The sequence below is a fragment of the Mytilus galloprovincialis genome, chromosome 6 (assembly GCF_965363235.1).
Source record: "Mytilus galloprovincialis chromosome 6, xbMytGall1.hap1.1, whole genome shotgun sequence".
NCBI lineage: Eukaryota > Metazoa > Mollusca > Bivalvia > Mytilida > Mytilidae > Mytilus > Mytilus galloprovincialis.
The window spans coordinates 102273957-102297825 of NC_134843.1; the positions used below are offsets into that span (position 1 = coordinate 102273957).

At 31.4% G+C, this 23869-nt stretch overlaps 1 protein-coding gene across 7 annotated transcripts in view; it reads right to left on the reverse strand.

The window, feature by feature from the left end:
- Positions 1-4436: 4436 nt before the first annotated feature.
- The window catches only part of LOC143080985 (uncharacterized), a 37847-nt gene continuing 18414 nt past the window's right edge, over positions 4437-23869 (reverse strand). For 5 of the 7 annotated variants that reach the window (XM_076257217.1, XM_076257216.1, XM_076257214.1 and 2 more), the window contains 11 exons: positions 23399-23428; positions 16586-16702; positions 15895-15957; positions 14610-14654; positions 11421-11435; positions 11103-11135; positions 8749-8895; positions 7780-7887; positions 6066-6140; positions 5395-5506; positions 4437-4602 (listed from right to left, as the gene is read on the reverse strand). In XM_076257217.1, coding sequence (XP_076113332.1) covers positions 4476-4602; positions 5395-5506; positions 6066-6140; positions 7780-7887; positions 8749-8895; positions 11103-11135; positions 11421-11435; positions 14610-14654; positions 15895-15957; positions 16586-16702; positions 23399-23428 — 872 coding nt within the window. In that variant the 3' untranslated portion in view covers positions 4437-4475. The remainder of the gene's footprint in view (positions 4603-5394; positions 5507-6065; positions 6141-7779; positions 7888-8748; positions 8896-11102; positions 11136-11420; positions 11436-14609; positions 14655-15894; positions 15958-16585; positions 16703-23398; positions 23429-23869) is intronic. The other 2 variants (XM_076257212.1, XM_076257211.1) reach the window with 2 other exon arrangements.

The window sequence follows — 23869 nt, forward strand, 5'->3', positions numbered from 1 at the left end:
GTTTTTGATGCGTTTTGTTATTTGATTTTGCCATGTGATTATGGACTTTCCCAATTGATCTTCCTCTAAGTTCAGTATTTTTGTGATTTTACTTTTTAAGTGACAGCGCATTTCAATTTCTAAAAAATTGCCAAAAGTAGGATAGCACACGTGTGTTATTGAAAATAGAATGATGACGCAATGTCAATTAAGATAAAAAAAATGAATTCTTCAAAACTATAGTTTGAATGCTGAAGTGTGTTAGCTTTTTTTTTCTTTTTAGATTCCCATAAAAAATTGAGACGTCAATTTTGAAAGACATAATTTTTCAAAATGCACAAGTCGAAATGTACTACTAAAAAAACTATTACATATTTTTTAATTATGCATTTCTCTGTCTTTGATGCTCTTGCATTTATTTGTACTGTATTCCCGTCATGTAATGTTGTCATTTTAGCTGTATATTTAACTTCGTGATAAAGCGAGGAGGTTTGATTAGCCACAAAACCAGGTTCAACCCAACAGTTTTTCTTAAAATGCATAATAGTTCGTTTCTATGTCGGTTGTCTTTTCGTTATGTTGCGTTTGAGCAATGGTATTGTTTGAGTGTTTAAACTAGAGAATTTTGAAGATCATTTAAAAAAGAAGTATCGCAGTGAATTAAAAATCTTCAATAGGAATGGTTAAATCACGAATTCAAATATCACCGAAACTGCTAGTTTTCTTTCAGCCTCAAAAATCGGTACACACGAAAAAAAAACCAACAGGACATGAGATCATGTTCTTAGACTGTATGTACACTAAGATATTAATAAACCTTCTATTATAGACATCTGTTTGACAATGATGCTAGTTAGAAAAAGTGGTTTGGGAAACTGATTGTTTATATAAACTTATCAAATATCACAGGCTAATGATAGTTATCAAAGGTACCAGGATTATAATTTAGTACGCCATACGCGCGTTTCGTCTACATAAGACTCATCAGTGACGCTCATATCAAAATATTTATAAAGCCAAACAAGTACAAAGTTAAAATAACAGGCTAATGATTTAGCACGTCAGACTCGCTCGAACTTAAGCTATAGAACAAACAAATGTACAACGAAAGTAAAGACATTATTAATCAAACATTCAAAAAAGTTGTACTAATTCCGGCCAATGCGATCCTTTCAGTTTTAAACACTGATACACTACTGTTACATATTACATATGTATGCATGGGGGGATATAGATATTTAAGTGAATAATTTTAACTTCAAACTTTTACTCATCATCTTTTTACCACTAGTTTCGATGGTTGATAATGTTTGATTTTGTCAAATTTTGAATTTTCATTGGAGTTCGGTAATTTTGTTGGTTTGAATAATTTTATATTTGAACATTGTTTTAAAAAAATCAAAGAATCCATAATTAATGTTAGTAGTTAAAAAAAAATTGTAAGACCTTTTAAACAGTAAAATAACAAAAATACCGAGCTCCAAGGAAAATTCAACACTAAAACTCCCGTATCAAATGACAAAATCAAAAGTTTAAGCATATCGATCGAATGGAAAACAATTGTCATACTCCTGACTTGATACGAAAACGAAAACGGTGGATAAAACCTTCAATTCATGTAAATAAAGGCAATAGTAGTATACTGCTCTTCAAAACTCATAAATCGATAGAAAAAAAAACAAATCTGGGTCACAAACCAAAACCGAGGGAAACGCATTAAATATAAGAGAATGACGACACAACATTAAATCTAACACACACAGAAACGAACTAAGCATTAGACAAAATACGATGATGAGAATAACAAATATAACAACAAAACTAAAAACATAAATTTGGGAAAGAAAAGTAATATTGTTTATTACAGGCGCTGATCTATGAATTGAGATTAGGACGGATGACCATACACATTGTCACATAGATATAGGAAGATGTGATATGAGTGACAACTCTCCATCTAAATAGCAATTTATAAAAGTAAACATTATAGGTCAATGTACGGCCTTCAACACGGAGCCTTGGCTCACACCGAATAACAAGCAATAAAGGGCCCCATAAATTACTAGTGTAAAACCATTCAAACAGGAAAACAAACGGTATAATCTATATAAAACGAGAAACGTCTTTTTCCGAGACTTATAAGATCAAGTAAGTAATATATTGGAGAATATGATTGATTTCAAATTTCTTAATGATCAAGTGTTGGTTTTTTTCACCAAATACGTCATACCATGTGATTTATCAAATACGTCATACCATGTGATTTATCAAACACGTCATACCATGTGATTCACCAAATACGTCATACCATGTGATTTATCAAATACGTCATACCATGTGATTCACCAAATACGTCATACCATGTGATTTATCACCAAATACGTCATACCATGTGATTTATCATCAAATACGTCATACCATGTGATTTATCAAGTATTCAAAGTTTAATACTTCAAAAGTTTTGTTTTTAACCGACCCTCATTGTCAATGTCTAGATGTAAGTCTAGTTCGATCAACATAGTCACCAAATTTATTATTATGTAGTGAGAGAACATCATCTATATAGCGGAACGTGCCTCACCTAATTACATGTATATTATAAACGGCTTTGTCTGCGGAATATGTGTTAGCATTATTACAACTCATCAAATATACAAGGCGGACAACTTGGCACGTGAAACATGCATTTCAAAACACTAAAATGACTTTCTTTCCATGGTCATTTATGCCTTTAGTCAGATTCGGTAGCACTATTTATACTTGTTGTTTCAATGTTTTACACGTCGTAAATAATTTAACCTTAACGATGTTTTGATATAAGCATCACTGATAGGTCTAACGTTCACTGTTGTATCCAAACAACAGTATTACGGACTTCATATACAGGAGTGTGTTCCTAACGCAGAAACTGCTCTGACAAAGTTATGAGGAGGACAGATTAAAAATGACACTCCGTAAATTTTACGAACATCATCACGAATAGGTTGATCCATACGATGTATCTTTGTCCAAACTAACTATGGACATTTTTACCACGTGTTAAGATTGTGGTTTGTCATTACGTCGTCTGATCTTTTTATTACCGAACGTGACTTATTCTCGGTGTGACTGTTTTGATGCGTATGAATTCGTATTGCTTTAAGACGTGGCACGGTACTTTCCATCCCAAATTCATTTGTTGGGTTTTGAAGTTGTGTTTGCGTCTGATCTTTTTATTACCGAACGTGACTTATTCTCGATGTGACTGTTTTGCTGCTTGTGAATTCGTATTGCTTTAAGACGTGGCACGGTACTTTCCATCCCAAATTCATTTGTTGGGTTTTGAAGTTGTGTTTGTTGTTGTAATCGGATTTTGTCAAATGTCTTAACGTTTGTAGTTGTAAATCGTATTTTGTTTCTGTTGTATTCGTGTGTTATGTTGGGAATAACTAATCATCCAGTTCATTTGGTAGATTTTATTTTGGATCAACGAAATTTACACAATATATTTGGTTTGCAGTTTGATCAGAAGAAACGCCGACAACGCTAAATAATACAATTAATTATCTAATTACTACTACAATTAGTTATTAGTATTATAATTTTCACTGTTATTAATATAAGTTAAATAAGTCATACAAATCTAATCTTGATTTCATCCAAATTCTTTCTTAATTTTCGGAACACGTTTTAGAAATTCAAATGTGACGTCACTTTGGGAGTTGCAATGGCTTTGGCTAACACGGCTGTGATTTTGTAATGTATTCGTTTTTATTCTATAGCTAGTCACGACTTCAGTTTAATCATGTATATCTATTATATAGTCATTTTATTAAATTTACTGGTTGCAAAACTATGTATTATTGTTGATAATAATGATGTTTTTTTTGTCTCAGACGGATAAACCTGGCCGTTTGGTCACAACTTTTTTGAACTTTGGGTCCTCGGTGATCTTCAACTTTGTACTTGTTTTGGCTTTCAAACTTTTTTCATCTGAGCATAGTTTTGTGTGGAGGTAGCGCACGTCTGGTGTACAAAATTTTAAACCTGGTACCTTTTGATGGCTATTATTCGTTTGTTTCTTTGTCCTATATTTTCTCCCATTTATTTATTGTAGCCCTGTCGTGTAATGTTGTCATTTTAATGTTAAAATTAACATTGCCATTACAGCGAGGGGGTTGGCATGCCACAAAATCAGGTTCAACCCACCATTTTTTCATAAAATGCCCTGTACAAAGTCAGGAAAATGGCAATTATTACATTATAGTTCGTTTTTGTGTGTGTTACATTTTGGTGTTGTTTTTCTGTTGTGTCGTAGTTCTCTCAGATTTGATACGTTTCCCTCAGTTTTAGTTTGTAACCCAGATTTGATTTTTCTCTATTGATTTATGAATTTCGAACAGGGGTATACTTCTGTTGCCCTTATTTTTTGTTTTATTCTCAGCTAGTTTTTTGGGGGTTTGAATAAAAAGTAAGTATAAAAAATCCACTATTTAATGATCTATTATATGTCCTTGTTATTGTGGGGTATATCCTGGTGGATATTGAATCTGTACGGTTGGGGGACAACTGGGGGTTTGACAACACATGCCTGCTGCTGGTTGCTGCATTGTACATACACTAGGTAAGTTAAACTGAACACATCTGCAATAAATAAAAGGAAGAAAATATAAATAAAAGTCATAATGAAGTTTTCATACAATTATGTTACTTATTTTTAATACTTGTGCTACTTTATATATTTGAGTTGAAGAAATCTGATGACATGCTTCGAAGAAAGTGATGCATTAAACTTGATCCTATCATAATGATTTGTTAATGATTAATAAGAGTTACCGTTTTCAGCACACTGTTTTCCTAGGAAGTTTGGAAATATTAATCATACGAAAACACTTTTAAAATAGTGATTATTTTTAATGTGGAAATTTAAACAGTGATACTCTCTTTTTTTCCAACTTATGTCAATCAAAAGTAATAAATGCGTCTTAACTTATTAAAACCCTTAAAACTAGTTCAGCCAAAAACCTTGACGCGATATGTGATTCTTTAAAAGGTTTGTACTATTTTTTTAAATGATTGTGAATTCCGACTTGATGTTTATTTTGCAATTGGGTTTGTGACTTCTACGGCTTTTGTAGAGTTTGGCCAGTCTCTAATCTTTGACCAAGTTTCGACATTATCGTTGTTGTTCTGGTGTTGTCTGTTTGGACTTCTGATGGTTAAAGGTCCATTTACTATTTTCAACAATTTTTACTTCATACCCCTGCGACCGTAAAACTACTATAACTCAAAGTTACAATAAATAACAATGATTGTCAATTATGCAGTCCCGTTTAGGCATATGCAGATGTACATTGATATGAATACCACACAATAACAACGACTGGCATTTAGTATAGCCCATCTTTTGGCATTTGAACACGTCCATTAACTTACAAAGATTGACAGTTGTACATTCCTGATGAGGCGTTGGTACATGTGCACTGGTATTTACATCCATCCTTCCATTTCTGGCCTTGCTGATATACTTGATTATTATACACACAACCTAAAATAGATAACTCTTGTAGTTGATATTTTTCTCTCAGTTTTGGTTTGTGGCCGGATTTTTTTCACTGAATCGATTTATGGCTATTGAACAACGGTATATTACTGTTGCCTTTATTTTGCACACAAACTCAATAGATAACTAACGATTTGGACATCAAGATTATAAACATCAATCTTGAAACAATTAACACAGCTTGTTAAACCATATAAATTAAAAACAAACTTAAAACAATTTGTTAACATCTTACGTCTGATATTCTAACTAACTTGTCTTTTTCATTTTTAGCCATGGCATTGTCAGTTTATTTTCGATTTATGAGTTTGACTGTTCCTTTTGGTATCTTTCGTCCCTCTTTTATAATGTATCATAATATTTGTCGGAAGTATTGACCATGTCTACTATAGGTGAGAATGACTGTCTAAAGCTACCTATAATATTTGACTATTACCTGTAGATTGTCCAACATGACTGTCTAAAGCTACCTATAATATTTGACTATTACCTGTAGATTGTCCAACATGACTGTCTAAAGCTACCTATAATATTTGACTATTACCTGTAGATTGTCCAACATGACCAGCTCCAGTTCCTGTGTTTACAACAGTACCACCACTTGTCATTCCACTGGTGGCTAAAATAAATACATCAATTATAAATTCTTAAGAATTTAAGTCTATGGTGAAATATTGTACATTTATCAGTATCGAAAGTCTATTTAGAATGGGCATGGTAAATCAGCTGTCTCATAAGGGATATGATAACATGTGTTTCCCCGTTTCAAAAATGGAATCTCTAAGCTTTCCGCCCTTCATCAGATTACTTAAGGGTTTCGTGTTGCGCCTTCATTAGTTTCCTATGTAGTGTTTATTATACTGTTAATTGTATATTTGGTCGTTTTACGATTTTTATGCCATGTCGTTGTGAATTATATACACCTTATAGCTATTTGTCAGCTATTAATGGACATTACAGATGTTCTCGTAAACTGTGACATAATAAGAGAAAAAGAATGTGTTCCCAGTACACGGATGCCCCGTAAACACTGTCATTTTCAATATTCATTGGACGGTGAAAATGGGGGGAATCTCTAATTTGGCATTAAATTTAGACAGATCATATGATAGGGAACATGTGTACTAAGTTTCAAGTTGATAGGACTTCAACTTCATCAAAAACTACCTCGACCAAAAACTTTAACCTGAAGCGGGACAGACGGACGGACGAACAGACGAATGAACGAATGGACAAACGAACGGACGAACGAACGAACGGACGGACGCACAGACCAGAAAAGAAGGCCCATAAATGGGGCATGAAAAGTATCATGCCACAAAGGAAGAGTAATTGCTGTATGATGTTAAAATTTTAGTGGATCAGATGTCGAATAATCTCAAATAGCGATAAATTTGCTGTCTAGCTACAAGTACAACACGTTTATGTCATGAAATGGTGTTATTTTAGTGTTATATTTAACATTGCCATAACAGTTCGAGGTTTGGATAGCAACAAAACAAGTTTTTTTTCCTAAAATGTCCTGTACCAAGTCAGGAAAATGGCAGTTATTATCTTATAGTTCGTTTCTGTTTGTGTTGTATTGTCGTTCGTCTTTTGTTCACTTCAGTGTTTCTATTGTTTCATTGTTTTCCTCTTAAAGTAAATGTGTTTTCCTCGGTTTTAGTTTGTAACCCGGGTTTGTTTTTGTCTCACTCGATTTATGAATTTCAAACAGTGGTATTTTGCCTTTGTTTATATATCTCTATTCTAATATCAGTCTATTTCATTCATTATTTCGGAAAACAATTCCATAAAACGAAAATTCAGCGATAACACCAACGGTTCCGGCGGCAAATATCAAATGTAAACGCAGGTCGTTTTCATGCTTCTTGTTTGAACTAGAACATAACCAAATTAGATATAAAAAAAGAAGTAAGTTTTGATATTTCAAATAATTAATCAAAGAAATAAAACAACAGCATATTCCAGGAATAAAATTTCGGCTAGACAAATGTAGATAGAAAATTTAAAACTTGCTGTCCTCAAATCAGATCCATTGATACACAATTATTGCATTATAAATCATCCTTCGCCTTTCATTTATGTGAGCCCTAAATGTAATTTTATCATGTTTGTTTTACAATGATGCGCTTGCCGATTGCACTATATGTAAATTTTTTCCTGCCTCAAATTCTCCAAAAAATTGAATACTAAAAACACAATGTTTTACAGCATAAAACGGCAAATTACTGTAGGTTTACATGGTTAATACATACCACAATATGCACAACAATTGTCTTGCACCCATCCGGCGTATTTACTGTCGGTACATACGGTCTTTCCATAGGAAGCACAGTTTGTACCTGGTTTGTCTACACATGATCCTGAAAATAAGCAGTTAATTAAATAGATAATTTTGAATCAGTTTGAAGTCACACATATCTTCTATGACATAGATAGTTTCGCACAATATGAAAACATTTCACACACCATTTAATAAAAAGACAGCGTCGTGAAAATGGGAACTATACACATTGATTATTATTTCTACACGCTTTAAAGATCATCACATTGATCCGAAAGCTGCATATACCTTATATGTACTAATATATACATCGTCTAAGAAATAAAACTCGTCATTATGACAAAAATAAGAATGTGAAGGCGGATGAAATTATAGCAAGTTCACAATGATTATGTATGAGAAGCTACACAGCTACAAAGAAACACCAAGTTTGCAACAAATAATTTCAGTATTCCATATAAGTTTATGCAAAAGTTCGAATCTAAATTACAAAACTGATTCTTTTGAAAAAAAAAGATATAAAAGTGAACAAAAAAATCATGAACTCAGAGGAAAAGTAGAAAATTCCTTATCATATGGCAAAATTCCTTATCATATGGCAAAATTCCTTATCATATGGCAATATGGCAAAATTCCTTATCATATGACAAAATTCCTTATCATATGGCAAAATTCCTTATCATATGGCAAAATCAAAATGAAGCTGTCGGATTAAATAAATATGAAGAACTGATAACTGTTTTATATAGATCTTCAAAAAATGTTAGTCTGATTTTATCATTGCTTATTGTTGTGGCTGTTCAGTGATAATCGTTTTATTCTTTAAACATCCAACGCCAAAAAGAAAAAGCAACGTTTAAAACTACTAACTGTTGATTGTTACCTGTAATAAAAGAGATGGAAATAACTTCCTATTAGATTATCAAGTTTATATATTTACCTCCTATCATGGTACCTCCAGCTCCGGTTCCTCCAGTTCCGGTTCCGATCATGGTTCCTCCATGTCCGTCGCCTATCATGGTGCCTCCGGTACCAGTTCCTGTGCCTCCGGTACCAGTTCCTGTGCCTCCGGTACCAGTTCCTGTGCCTATCCAAATGAAGGATTAAAATGTACTATTAGATATAAGAAGATGCAGTACGAGTTATAATTTGTAAAAATAAACCAAAAGAAGTCATATTAAATTGTGATAAATAACTTACTATTTCAATTACATTTACCATTAATAAATTGAGAAATTGACTTCAGATATATTTAGTCAGTTTTTTTTTATATCTGTAGCAGTGTTTTGATCATATAGCTCTTCAAGTGTTTATGGAATTATACTTCTCTAATTTTTTTGTGCTATTTTCACATTTCCTGAGCGGTGGGAGAAATTATTTCTCATCGATAGTGAAATATCTGTTCTTAGCAAATGATTGGTCGAAATTTAATTATGACATCAAATTTGTTTTTATTTCTTCTTAATTTCCTATTTTGACGTCATAATAAAGGCGATCATACCTGATGACGTCATATATAAAGAACACAATTTTCTGCAAATGTTTGAAAAGGAAGGATTACAAAATCAGATTCCACCACTATCACTCTTGATCTATGATATTTCTCCACTCCCAACAGTTAAATTCTAATTATTTGTAAAGCTCGACAAGCCTCGCCCTTTAGATGTTGAAATTTAACTGTCTCGAGTGACGAAATATTGTAAAACTTGTTGCAGTGATGGAATTCATATATCCTTATATATTTGATTTGGATATGAGTTCTGATAAAAATAAAGGTGAGTCGGATACTTTTGAATGAAGTGTGGTTTTGTTTTAATAATTTTTCAAAAATTATAAAACATAAATTTTCCGTTGATATTCAAAAATAAAACGTTTTATAAATTTTATGCGTCTGAGCGCTTTTCTAGATTCACCTTCATCATGAGCGCGCAAAGCCAAATATTTCAAAAAAACATTTGTAAGAACCGAAAATTGAAAAATATTAAACACCCAAAACAATTTTTTTAATAGTTATCAAAGGTACCAGGATTAAAATTTAGTACGCCAGACGCACGTTTCGTCTACATAAGACTCATCAGTAACGCTCATATCAAAATATTTATTAAGTCGAACAAATAAAAAGTTGTTGAGAATTGTGGATACAATTTGATAATTTCGCTAAATCATGTTACTGATATTTGTTAATAAATACTAACAATATAATGGTATCATTTATTACAAATACAAGAACACAGAGACATGTACAGTAAAAATACCTCTAAGTAATCTCATGAAGCTGACAGACTTATATAATCTACACAAAGATTGGAAGGTTTATTTTATAAGGTCTTTATTGTCAAATAAATTCATTATTGATAGACCCTACTTCTTAAACTGACTGCCAAATAATATAGTATTAATGAATGGGTGTTTTTATAATGGCCCTGTTATATATGTCCAAGGTCTGTAATAATGGTCGAGGAAGTCTGTAATGGCCCGAGGCGATGGTCCAAGGCAACGTAAAGGGCCATTGCAGACATCCGAGACCATTCATTACTGACCGAGGACATATAACAGGGCCATTATAAAAACACCAATTTCTAAATACATTTATTAACCAACTGAACAACAGTGTATGCGTTGCTGCCAACTTGATATACTCTCTACTCTTTTAATGACAGATTAGTTTGAGAAAAAAGATTCTGTAATAACCCTGCTTTTCTGTAATGGCCCTGCTTTTTCTGCAATGGCCGGGCCTGTTTTTCTGTAACGGCCCTGTATCAATGCCAAGTTTGTCTGTATTAAGCTCAGTTAGGGTTTATAATAAACAGTCATTGCTGGCAATAATGTACTTAGGTGGTTACTAATGTTCTTAAGTTAGGATTTGGCTATTACTTATTTTCGTTCATATAACTCTACAACTGTTTCGGTTCTTATGAATCATTAGCTTTGAAATTTTCGGCCTTGGGAGTTCCTGATGGAGGTTTAAACATACGAGCGCGTCGGACGCATGACATTTACAAAGTGTCTCTTTTTTTAAGAACGAAAACCCCCAAGCTGATTACTTTTATCTATAAATAGACTTACCTGTAAATGTTCTTATCTATAAATAAACTTACATGTAAATGTTCCTATCTATAAATAGACTTACATGTAAATGTTCTTATCTATAAATAGACTTACCGGTAAATGTTCCTATCTTTATTAAAATAGACTTACATGTAAATGTTCTTACCTATAAATAGACTAACCGGTAAATGTTCCTATCTATAAATAGACTAACCTGTAAATGTTCCTATCTATACATAGACTTACCTGTAAATGTTCCTGTTCCAGGTCCTCCAGTACCTAACAATTAAAACAGGTATTGCATTAACATATATAATGATGATATCACTTAAATTCGATTAGCTGTATATTCCCTGTTGCTTAAATCGTCATTTAATATTTTATAGAGACGACATAACGAAGTCTTATGAAAATTAGATTACAAAGAGTGTCCCGGTAATCCATATCATTTTTATTCGCAAGAAAAAATGAAACGGTATTTCGCAATAAAGAGCAATTATGAATAAAACCACACACTTTAATTTAACAATGATGCAGATTAAAAGAATAGTACTTTATAATTACCTGTCATGGTTCCTCCTAAAATATAAAAGTATTTCATCACATCAGGACGGTTGTTTTTTAACTTTTAGATTTAATTCTGTTGCACAATACTCTCAGGCACAATATCAAAATTTTATATATTTTTTTTATATGGAGATAAATAATAAATTGTAAGGTGAGAATACACCTATGTAATAAAATTAACGGTACCAATTTTCTTGCACCAGATGCGCATTTCGACAATACATGTCTCTTCAGTGATGCTCGTGGCCAAAATATTTGCAACTTCAATAAGATAACGCAACAATTTGTTAAAAGCTAATCAAAACTAAACTAAGAGAACAATACAGTCTTGAATTTCAAATATTCAGTTGTGTTTTTGTGATGAAGGTTAATCAGAAAAACAGTTTTGGACCCATATGTCATTTATAAAGTGTTGTTTTCATTTTGTATGACAGGATTTACATTTTTATCGCATTATTCGCAATTTTCATTTTTCATCATATTATTCATAAGGGACGGTGCAATATTTTTCAAGCAGGGGGGACCGGTGCAAATCGCAAAACCTGTTTGGAAAAAAGTATTGTCCCATGCTGATGTCATAGGAAAAAAAGTTATGTCCCATGACCTCTATTCATTAAAAAAGTATGTGTCCCATGAATATCATGAATATATTGAGTGAATAAAAACACAATCTGTACCTTAAATAATATAAAGCAACAATATTTATTGTGATATAAATGTTTTCGACAATCATTTTAATATTCTCACTAGTCTTGACCTTCAAATTTAGTTTTGACTGGTGTAAATCAGCCCATCTAACTACATTAAATATTGATCTTACAAAATTCAAGCTTATTAGGTAGTTTGATTTATTGCTGTGAAATGAAAGATTTAATTTTACAATAGGTAAAAATAAAAATTATTTATATATAAATTCAGATAGGCATCTTTAATTATTTTTATAACTTTTTCAAATCAACTTGGATTTTCATCAAACTATGCAGCTATCTTAGATATATATTAAGCTTACTGAATCCCATGTCATTTAGTTTTTTGTTATATTGCTGTAAAATTTAAGAATTAAAGTAATCTTGGTAAAAAAAAGCTAGGATTTGCAATTAAGATAGGCATCTTTAATTTTTTTAATAACTTTTTCAAATCAACTTGGATTTGCATCAAACTATGCAGCTATCTTAGAGATATATTAAGCTTACTGAATCTTAGGTCATTTTGTTTTTTTGTTGTATTGCTGTCAAATTTAAGAATTAGATAAATCTAGTTAAAAAAAGCTAGAATTTGCAGTTCGAACAAAATAGAGATAGTACACTTTACAATTTAATTGTTAAATTTGACAGCAATTCAACAAAAAACAAAATGACCTGGGATTCAGTAAGCTTAATATATATCTAAGATAGCTGCTTAGTTTGATGATAATCCAAGTTGATTTGAAAAAGTAATTAAAATAATTAAAGTGTACTATCTGTATTTTGTTCGAACTGCAAATTCTACCTTTTTTTACCTAGATTAATTTAATTGTTAAATTTGACAGCAATACAACAAAAAACAAAATGACCTGGGATTCAGTAAGCTTAATATATATCAAAGATAGCTGCATAGTTTGATGAAAATCCAAGTTGATTTGAAAAAAGTTATTAAAATAATTAAAGTGTACTATCTGTATTTTGTTCGAACTGCAAATTCTACCTTTTTTTACCTAGATTAATTTAATTGTTAAATTTGACAGCAATACAACAAAAAACAAAATGACCTGGGATTCAGTAAGCTTAATATATATCTAAGATAGCTGCATAGTTTGATGAAAATCCAAGTTGTTTTGAAAAAGTTATTAAAAAAATTAAAGTATACTATCTCTATTTTGTCTGAATTGCAAATCCTAGCTTCTTTTACCAAGATTACTGTAATTCTTAAATTTTACAGCAATACAACAAAAAACTAAATTACATGAGATTCAGTAAGCTTAATATATATCTAAGATAGCTGCATAGTTTGATGATAATCCAAGTTGATTTGAAAAAGTTATTAAAATAATTAAAGTGTACTATCTCTATTTTGTTCAAAATGCAAATTCTAGCTTTTTTACCTAGATTAATTTAATTCTTGAATTTGACAGCAATACAACAGAAAACAAAATGACCTGGGATTCAGTAAGCTTAATATATATCTAAGATAGCTGCATAGTTTGATGAAAATCCAAGTTGATTTGAAAAAGTTATAAAAAAAAATTAAAGATGCCTATCTGAATTTATATATTATTTTTTTTTTTACCTATTGTAAAATTAAATTCTTTCATTTCACAGCAATAAATCAAACTACCTAATAAGCTTGAATTTTGTAAGATCAATATCTAATGGAGTTAGATGGGCTGATTTACACCAGTCAAAACTAAAATTGTTTATCATATTCTGTTTCTGTTTGAATGTTTCTTGTGTGTATTTTTGGGCTAATTAAAATAAAATGTTTACTACTTAAGCATTTGAAAAAAGTGTATGTCCCATGCATTAAGATAATGAAAAATCATCAGGTCCCACTACTTTGCACGTTGAAAAAAGTACATGTCCCCTTACCATTTGCACCGGTCCCCCCTGCTTGATAAATAATGCACCGTCCCTAACATATTTCATGAATATTACTATATACATGCAAAAAGAGGGACGAAAGATACCAAAGGGACAGTCAAACTCGTAAATCTAAAACAAACTGACAACGCCATGGCTAAAAATGAAAACGTGCTACGGAAGGGTAAGCAGATCCTGCTCCACAATGTGGCACCCGTCGTGTTGCTATTGTGATAACAAATCCGGTAAATAGTCTAATTCGCTGGGTCACATTCATGAAAGGGAAGGAGATTGTAGTTACGACGTAAGGAACATATCCGATATCTAAGTGAAACGACAACTGTTATATTCCTGTCTAGGTTAAGACAGTTACTTAATAAATATTGGCTTAAACCTGCTTATTTAGCTAACAAAACCTATAAAAGTCGTATACAATTCCATTAAATTGACATCAATGTCAGGATTCACAATTATTGCTGAAAAAATATTTTTGCACTTATGGCCTACGTAATATTATTTGAATTTGATCTTTTCAAAACCACAAGGCTTTAGATAACAGCCCGTAATCTATTGTCAACATCCTCAATATATGATATACTAGTAATGAAAGGTGTTTTATTTCTGTAATTACCTGGATAGTGTGTTCCAGTGTTTGTGTACTTGGTTCCAGTGTATACTACAAAAGTGATAAAAGTGAATTTTATATCATCGTCAAAATAAAATTTGTTCGTATATATACAACAGATACAAATCTTTCATGAAATTTTTAACCGAAAAACAGCTTTATTTCAAAATATTCAATAATGGCAATAGTATTAAACTGCTTCTCTATTAATTATACGGGTTAAAAACAAAAACCGATTGAAAAACAATCAAACAATAGAAGAAAAAAAATCAAGCAATGAAATGATCATTTATACATGTTATAATTATACTTTTTTACTTATGATTCATCCATCTTAAAACAAATCAGCTAATGGAGATAAATATCTAGTAAACAAACACCAAAGTATTTTTTTTTTGCGCCAAAGTTTGCCATGAAATTTGATTTCTAATAATTATTTAACATTTAACATAATTGCATTCCATGAATGATTCATAAAAACTACTTTTGATTTGCTTAATCAGAGGCCAGAAAAAAAAATAAACTTTTTTTCACAGTAAAATGTAACATTCGGCTGCACGTTCTACCCCTGTCGACGTCACAACAATGAATAGGAAATCAAACGAAAAGGTTGTTTCATGGCTGAAGTATGTGATTCACTGTGGTGGATAGTTGTTTATTTGACCTTCATACTTAAAAGTTAAATCACAAAAAACTGAACTCCGAAGAAAATTCTAAACGAAAAGTCCCTAATCAAATGGCAAAATCAAAAACATAAACACACCAAACGAACGGACAACTGTGCTCATCTGTATACCTTAAGAATGAAATTCTTCTTTTTATCTAAATTGATGGGGTTGTTAAACAACAAAATCAACATTTTATCTTTTTTTGATATGGAGGTAAATAATAAATTGTAAATTGAAATACCCCAATATAACTTCAATAAGATAAGGCAACAATTTATTAAAAGCAAGTTGATCGTGTGCTTATTTTTAGTATGAATCACTGCTGCACTTCATATAAATTGTGATTTGGTCAATACTGTCACACAAACTAAAATTTCACAAAGAAGCATTTGCTGTATTCGAAGATGAGCAGTTAAAAGTAAAGCATGCTTTTCCTTGGCTAAGGCTCAGACATGTGGCGTCTTTTCATAAGAATGTTATTTGTTGCTTACTTTGATATCATTGAATAATATCAATCGTAAACAGCACACGTTCTATATTCAAACTGCGGTTGCCATTGAAGCTGTAAAGCACATTTGATGACAGCATTAAGCGAAGCAAACAAATAAAGTTGTAAAACCAACCGTGTCCATCTGGAGTGTAGACCGGAATAAATCCGGTACCACCGTTACTTGATCCTGATAAATCTATTAAAGCGTACTAATAATTAATAAATTTCTTTTTTCAATGCAAGTTAAGAATTTCATTATTCATTTAAGCAAATTTCAATGACAGCAAACATTAAATTTTGCTCTTCAGGTATTAATTTCCATTTATCAGTCTGTGATATTAAACAATTGTTCAAATACCTGCAGCAATTAACTTTAATAATTTTAATGTACCCAACAATATGTATTAACTAAATAGAAATGTACAGAAACTGTTGTACGTTCGTTCTTCTCATTTATCCGGAACCATTAAAGGCTTCGTTCTTTTATCATTTAGTTGTGTGCATCTTGCAGAGTCATAACGACAATTTTGTACCTTCGTTTGCATAATTTGTCGACGTCATAACACCACTCCTATACATTGGTTCTGATAAGTTAATAAGAAAGTAAGTAATAACTTTATTAAAAGAGGGTGACTCAAATAGCATTCACTCATCTACCTTGAGGCTCTAAACTTACAACTGATCAGTTGAGCGATCATGTTGTCTAAGTTACGGATCCTATAGAATATTTGAGTTTTTTAATAAATGTGTATAATTCCACATGTCATGAAATAAATATATAAGCATATTTGATGATATGATTCTCTGGGTCAGACAATACTTACATGCACATTTGTTGCATGTTTTGGCACAGTTGTCCTTTACCCAGCCAGCGTATGTTGGATCATTACATGTTTGTTGTCCATAGTCTGCACAGTTCTTCACGTGATCGACACAAAGTACTGTAATTGGATAATATTGTGAATTAATCATATGACGCAACACATTACTAATAGATAATTTTGTGAATGACGCACATTACAAACAACATTACAATTAGACAATTTCTTGATGAACATAACATACCCCTTTACATAAGTATTAGTTCATATTAAACTCATTTAATTTCCAATAAAATTGAATTGTTCATATAAAGTTTCATATGAATGAATTCATCACAGATACCAGTATTACAATTGTGTATGCCAGACACGGGTTTCGTCTTCGAAATATTTATCAGTGATGTTCGGATAAAAAAGGCGTTGAAAAGGCTCAATCAACTAAGTGTGGAAAAGCATTTGCAATCTATAATATACATTATCTAATTTATCAAATATTTAATGCTGACTTAACTTCGGTACTGTGATATGCGGTCCCTCACTTTTTATTGATACTTTTTCGCCCTAAAGTTAGGCATGATTCCACGTTGTAAATACTGATAATCAGTATGCATAAAGAGTAAAAACTCGAGCAGTAAGCCAAAGCTGGTATTCGACAACATTAAGGTAAAATTGCAGATGCAAAGCAAACTTTGAATAAAACATCATGCAAGCAGGGTACTCTTAAGATTAAGCAATATATATACTAGTCAACAACAGAAACGATACACTACTTTTTTCAAATTAAAGATGAAGTTTTCCGTTTATAAGACCAATATTGAAGATAGTAATATATATAATTCATGACGTCTTTTAGAGAAATATATTTTTTTTACAAAATTTACATAAAACGACAATTTCAAAAACAGAAGTTCCAACTAATGATGATAACCTCTCATTTACAGGTAAAGACAATGTTTGCCATCAATTCTTTTTTTTTTAAATCATAGTTTCTTCGTTTATTTGTAAAGCAAAGTTGGGCCCCACAAGAAATCGTCAAAATGTATATGTTACGGACCATATGAGTTTTTGGACCATATGCGTATGGTCATGACCATATGGGTATATACTCATATGGTCCGACTGAACGCGTATGGTCGGGGTAATTAACATTCTGTTTAAGCTTACTTTTAATACTTCTAAACTCTTACGGGCGAATGACAATATGTCGACTTAAATAATTAAATTCCAAAACAATTCTTAATGAACTGTTACACAAGAAGTTACTAAAAAGTAACATAGTTTATTTTAAATGTCTTGTGAATATGGTGTATTGCAGTCATTTTGCAATATTTGAGGTCTAGTAAGAGTTTCTTAAATAAAAAAAGCAAAATCTCAAAAATACTGAACTTTAAGGAAAATCAATTCGGAAAGTCCATAATCACATGGCATAATAAAAAAACAAAGTTTATTTTAAATGTCTTGTGAATATGGTATATTGCAGTCATTTTGCGATATGTGAGGTCTAGTAAGAGTTTCTTAAATAAAAAAGTAAAATCTCAAAAATACTGAACTTCGAGGAAAATCAATTCGGAAAGTCCATAATCACATGGCATAATCGAAAAACAAAACGCATCAAAAACGAATGAAAAAGAACTGTCATATTCCTGACTTAGTACAGGCATTTTCAAATGTAGAAAAAGCTGGTTTTATAGCGCTAACCCTCTCACTTTGATGACAGTCTCATCAAATTCCGTTTTATTTACATTGATGCGTTAAATAAACAGACACAATAAATAAAATAGTGAAAATATGGGTACATCAGTCATCCTCGTATAACAATGTTAAAAGGAACAATTTAACAGAACACAAAAACATCTAATCTACATACACATTCATTGATTTGTGTGTCTGACGTCAGAAAATTTTATACGTCACATATATTTGTCGTTCAATGTGCATACAAACAATTTTTAAAAATTTACCTCGGCAATGTTAGCATACAGGGTTAAAAAGTCAAAAGAGAATAAATTTCAGAAATAGACCGAGATTTAAAATAGTCCAAAACACCGTAGAGATCAGAATGGTCAAAGACCTCGGTATCACTTTACACAGGTGCGAAAGGCTAGCTTTTAACTCGAAAACAAAAGGTGTAACTGAAAGGGATCGTGCACTTCCTAGACTCGCAAAGCAAAAAAGCCAGGATACCGTGTGGTAGTAAATGTCACCCCAAGCGTACATGCAAGATTATAACTAGCGATGAAAACTAACTACGGCATCAATATTTAATTTTTACGTAACTTTTGAATTATAAAATTAACAAACTGTCATGTAACCATCATTTGTTTTTTTAGATCAAGTTTTTGTATTATTGAAACATTTAAAATGTAATTTGAAAAAAAAAATGGTCTAAATACTCATATGGTCCGGCCCGTTAATAACCAATCGAGTATTATACTCATATGGTCCGACCATTAGCGTACGGTCGGACCATATGAGTATACACATATGGTCAGGTTTTGTCTAAATACCCATATGGTCCGAAACATATACATTATCAATCAATTTACAATACGTAAAGTAAAATTCAAAAAATCGGTAACGATGTTCAAACCAATCAGAAAGGTTCCAAATTTACAGTGTGTTGTTTTCATATCTAAAGCATTGATTTTAGACGAAAACATTTTTTTTTGCATTTTTGGAGGTTTCAAAAAACAGTTTTTTTTACCAAAATTTAAAAAAAAAATAATATTTCAACCCATTAGTTACAAGATAAACATAACTTGATTAGCATATTGAATATTTTAAACCAATTTGAAAATTCATTTAGTACTTCGAAAATTGTGTGTCGATTTTTAATCAGAACTTTTCGCAAAAAAAAATTGCACCCTATATTCGTTTACACGGAATTTAGTTACTTTCCGACAGGTTTTGATTTTCATTATCATATGTGCATATATTGCAAATGAAAGCTTTTTAAAATAGTGTATCTCATTAGTTTTAATATGTAATACTTTTTGATACATTTTATTCCAAAGTATCGTTTCTTTTGTTGACTAGTATAAAAGCTCTTAATAGAATTGTACAGATTTCCTTACTTTTTCATTGTGTTATACAAAATTCAATTTATATCACATATTTCTTAAATCAATAAAAAAAAGGTAACATAACTTGTTTGTAAGCTGCATGTTGTGTAAATCACTCCAATTGTATACGCATTATATTTTAAACATGTTGAACGAATTATAATTTAGGGAATGGTCATTATTTATCAGCTGAGGGGGTCGGTTTAAATTTTTCACATAAATTTCTTTGTTGGCAACCCCCCATCATTCTTAAAAACCACATAATGACCCCTCTACGAACAGAGTTTGAAAAGTTTGACCCCGCCTCGAAAAAACAATTCTAACCAATTCACAGTTAACCTGTGAGAATGTGATGACTACCAGTTTCATTGTAACAGGCTTTGAGAAACCCAGAGTATAACAAAGAGTTTTTCTTCTTGATTTTTTTCTAAAATAAGAATATCTGACATGTGTTTGTAGGACATGAAAATTGACAAAATAAGCATTTAAATGAGAAAAAAATGTATTGTTATTTAACTTGAACATTCATGTACAAAATGAAGTCATAGTCTATACATATTGTTATCCTAACTTTGAAAATGCTAATCCTTAAATAGCAAAGCTATCAAAGGCACTATATGCCAAATATGTTTATATACATGAGCATGTGCTAATTAAAATTAATGAGATGACAAAAAACAAAAAAAAAACACAGAAAATTCATTAATCCAATTTATTTTCCTACAACTAATAATTCTACAAATTTTATATAGATAAACTTTCAATAATGATTTTTATTCTCTATAATGAATAAATGTACATTTGCTGTCACAGAATTATTTGTAAGTGAACAAGATAAAATATTTTGAAAAAAAAGGAAGCATTTCTTGGATTTTAATTTTTCTCATTATACATGCTATCTGTATTGCAATCACAATCACAGGCATTTGTCTCTGAATTCTTAATTTACTTAGGTATAAAGGAAAACAACCAGGATCCCAATATAGTGCAACTGGAATAACACATTGCAAATATCACTAATTTTTATTTAAGGTGGAAATGTTTTTCAAAATCATAAAGTGTATTGTTTTGTATGTGTGAATGCCATGGTGCCCATTTAGTATTCTTATGAGGGTCTTGAAGGGGTTTAAGGAATAAAGAAGAAGGGTCAAATTAACAGAAAATGGAAAAAAATAAAGAATAGAAAAAATAGAAAAAAATAAAAAATAGAGAATAAGGGGGTTAAAATATAGAGAAAAGAGAAAAAGGCAATGATAATATTATTTCATAAATAAATTATAAGATATTTGTTTTATTCCAATTAAAGGGCCCATGAAGAGCAAAGTAATTTATTACACTGATGTTTATAATTGTTACAATAATATTGACATAAATCTTAAATATGAATTTAACTATTTCAATTCTTAGATGTTAGACCACAGCCAGATCAGAGCCATACACACAAAAAAGGCATAACAATATATCGATTATTAATTACCAAATGATTAAAGAATATACACACCTTCTATCTCAAAATGATTTAAATACTATAGAAAGTTGAATATGCATGTTCAGAAACTTTTCCAACTCATTGTTTCCAGTGGTCAAAACTAGGTCAAAATGTTTCATACAGTTCTTAATCTTTTGATTGTAAATTTACACAACCTATGGATAATGAACCATAACAGATGACTGTGATATATAAAGGAGAGATCAGATTCACTATCTTGAGAGATAAGGCATCCTGCTGATGCTTTACGCTATCAAAGATTTAATAATGACAGACATTATTTCACAGAATGCACACTCACTTCAATATTCTCAACAATTTATATACTAGTCGGACATAAAAACTTTAATTGTGTGACCCCCCCATTAAAAAAAAATATGTTTTGATGGTAACCCCCCCCCCCCCCCCCCCCAGTGGTATGATATTTTTGCCAATGACCCCCCCTTCTACAATGCACCGACCCCCTCAGCTGATAAATAATGACTGTTGCCTTAAACATGTTGAACGGATTATATTTTGAACATGTTGAACGGGTTATATTTTGAAGAAAACTCGCAATCATTGAATTTTGAAATAAGATAAAAAACACGTGTCTTAAGAAATGATCTTAGGAAAATGAAAGGAAGAAAGAATTGGTGGTCTTAATCACGTGGTCTTAATCACGTGGTCTTAATACTGTTTTATTTCACTACATCACAGAAAAAGACAAATGTAAAGAACAATTATTTAGAAAAACAACTTAGATGTTCCACTAATAATATTTTTTTTTTCAATTATTTGTAAACAGATCGAAAGTATTTGTGTATTATGTAAGAACATTATAACTATACGATGAAATAATATATATTTTACCAAATTAATTGAAATAAGTTGCATTGCTAATTATATATATATCAAAATGTGTCATTTTCAAAACAAACAAAAATACTGATGGGTAGATTTCCTAGATGAAGGTAATTAGAGAGAAAAACTCATCAAAGATATAAAATATAGAAAGAACGTTCTTTTGTCACTTTTTGTTATACAAATAAACAAAATGTATCAAATCTGCCATACATGATAATACCAAGGCATTTCATAAGATAATATCAATGTTCGTATACTCCTTGATTAACCGTTATATATAAGACACATCTTACCATAAAAGTAATAAATGTTGAAAACATGAAGCTTTCTTACTGTGACTTGACGCATAAGCCATGTGCAAAAACATGAAGCTTTCTTACTGTGACTGGACGCATAAGCCATGTGCAAAAACATGAACCTTCTTACTGTGACTTGACGCATAAGCCATGTGCAAAAACATGAAGCTTTCTTACTGTGACTTGACGCATAAGCCATGTGCAAAAACATGAAGCTTTCTTACTGTGACTTGACGCATAAGCCATGTGCAAAAACATGAAGCTTTCTTACTGTGACTTGACGCATAAGCCATGTGCAAAAACATGAAGCTTTCTTACTGTGACTTGACGCAAAAGCCATGTGCAAAAACATGAAGCTTTCTTACTGTGACTTGACGCTTAAGCCATGTTGTAAACATGAAGCTTTCTTACTGTGACTTGACGCATAAGCCATGTTGAAAACATGAAGCTTTCTTACTGTGACTTGACGCATAAGCCATGTGCAAAAACATGAAGCTTTCTTACTGTGACTTGACGCATAAGCCATGTGCAAAAACATGAAGCTTTCTTACTGTGACTTGACGCATAAGCCATGTTGAAAACATGAAGCTTTCTTACTGTGACTTGACGCATAAGCCATGTGCAAAAACATGAAGCTTTCTTACTGTGACTTGACGCATAAGCCATGTGCAAAAACATGAAGCTTTCTTACTGTGACTTGACGCATAAGCCATGTGCAAAAACATGAAGCTTTCTTACTGTGACTTGACGCATAAGCCATGTGCAAAAACATGAAGCTTTCTTACTGTGACTTGACGCATAAGCCATGTTGAAAACATGAAGCTTTCTTACTGTGACTTGACGCATAAGCCATGTGCAAAAACATGAAGCTTTCTTACTGTGACTTGACGCATAAGCCATGTTGAAAACATGAAGCTTTCTTACTGTGACTTGACGCATAAGCCATGTTGAAAACATGAAGCTTTCTTACTGTGACTTGACGCATAAGCCATGTTGAAAACATGAAGCTTTCTTACTGTGACTTGACGCATAAGCCATGTGCCAAAACATGAAGCTTTACTTACTGTTCCCTGAAACTTTACTTACTCTTCCCTGAAGCATAAGCGAATAAACAAGTTCTTACCTGTGTATGATCCAGAAATGACAGTTCCTCCTGTTAATAAGCACAATTATGTCAGCCAAAAGAATTACCTTATATTCAAATGATGATAAATTCTACTAATCCATTGCATCGAAAGTAAAACAGCCTTTTGCAAAACAAAATTGTTTTCATTGGTTTTTATCAACTAAATCGCCATTTAATATACTAGGCTTATAAATTAGTATGTCAGAATTAATGAAAATATTCTTTTTAAATAAATGGAGATATAGGGTTTACATCAACGAGACACAAACCCAGCGAAAAAATAACCAATAAGTATTATAAATTTTAAGATTCAGAAAAAAAAATAATAGGAAAAGAGATTTCTAAGGTCAATTTAGAATTATGTAAAAGTAAAAATTCTATCAATTTCGGATTTTCAGTAAGTTTTTCATTTGTTTGCCTTTATTTTTGAATTCATTGAATTCTGTTTTTTATTTTTCAAATAAGGTT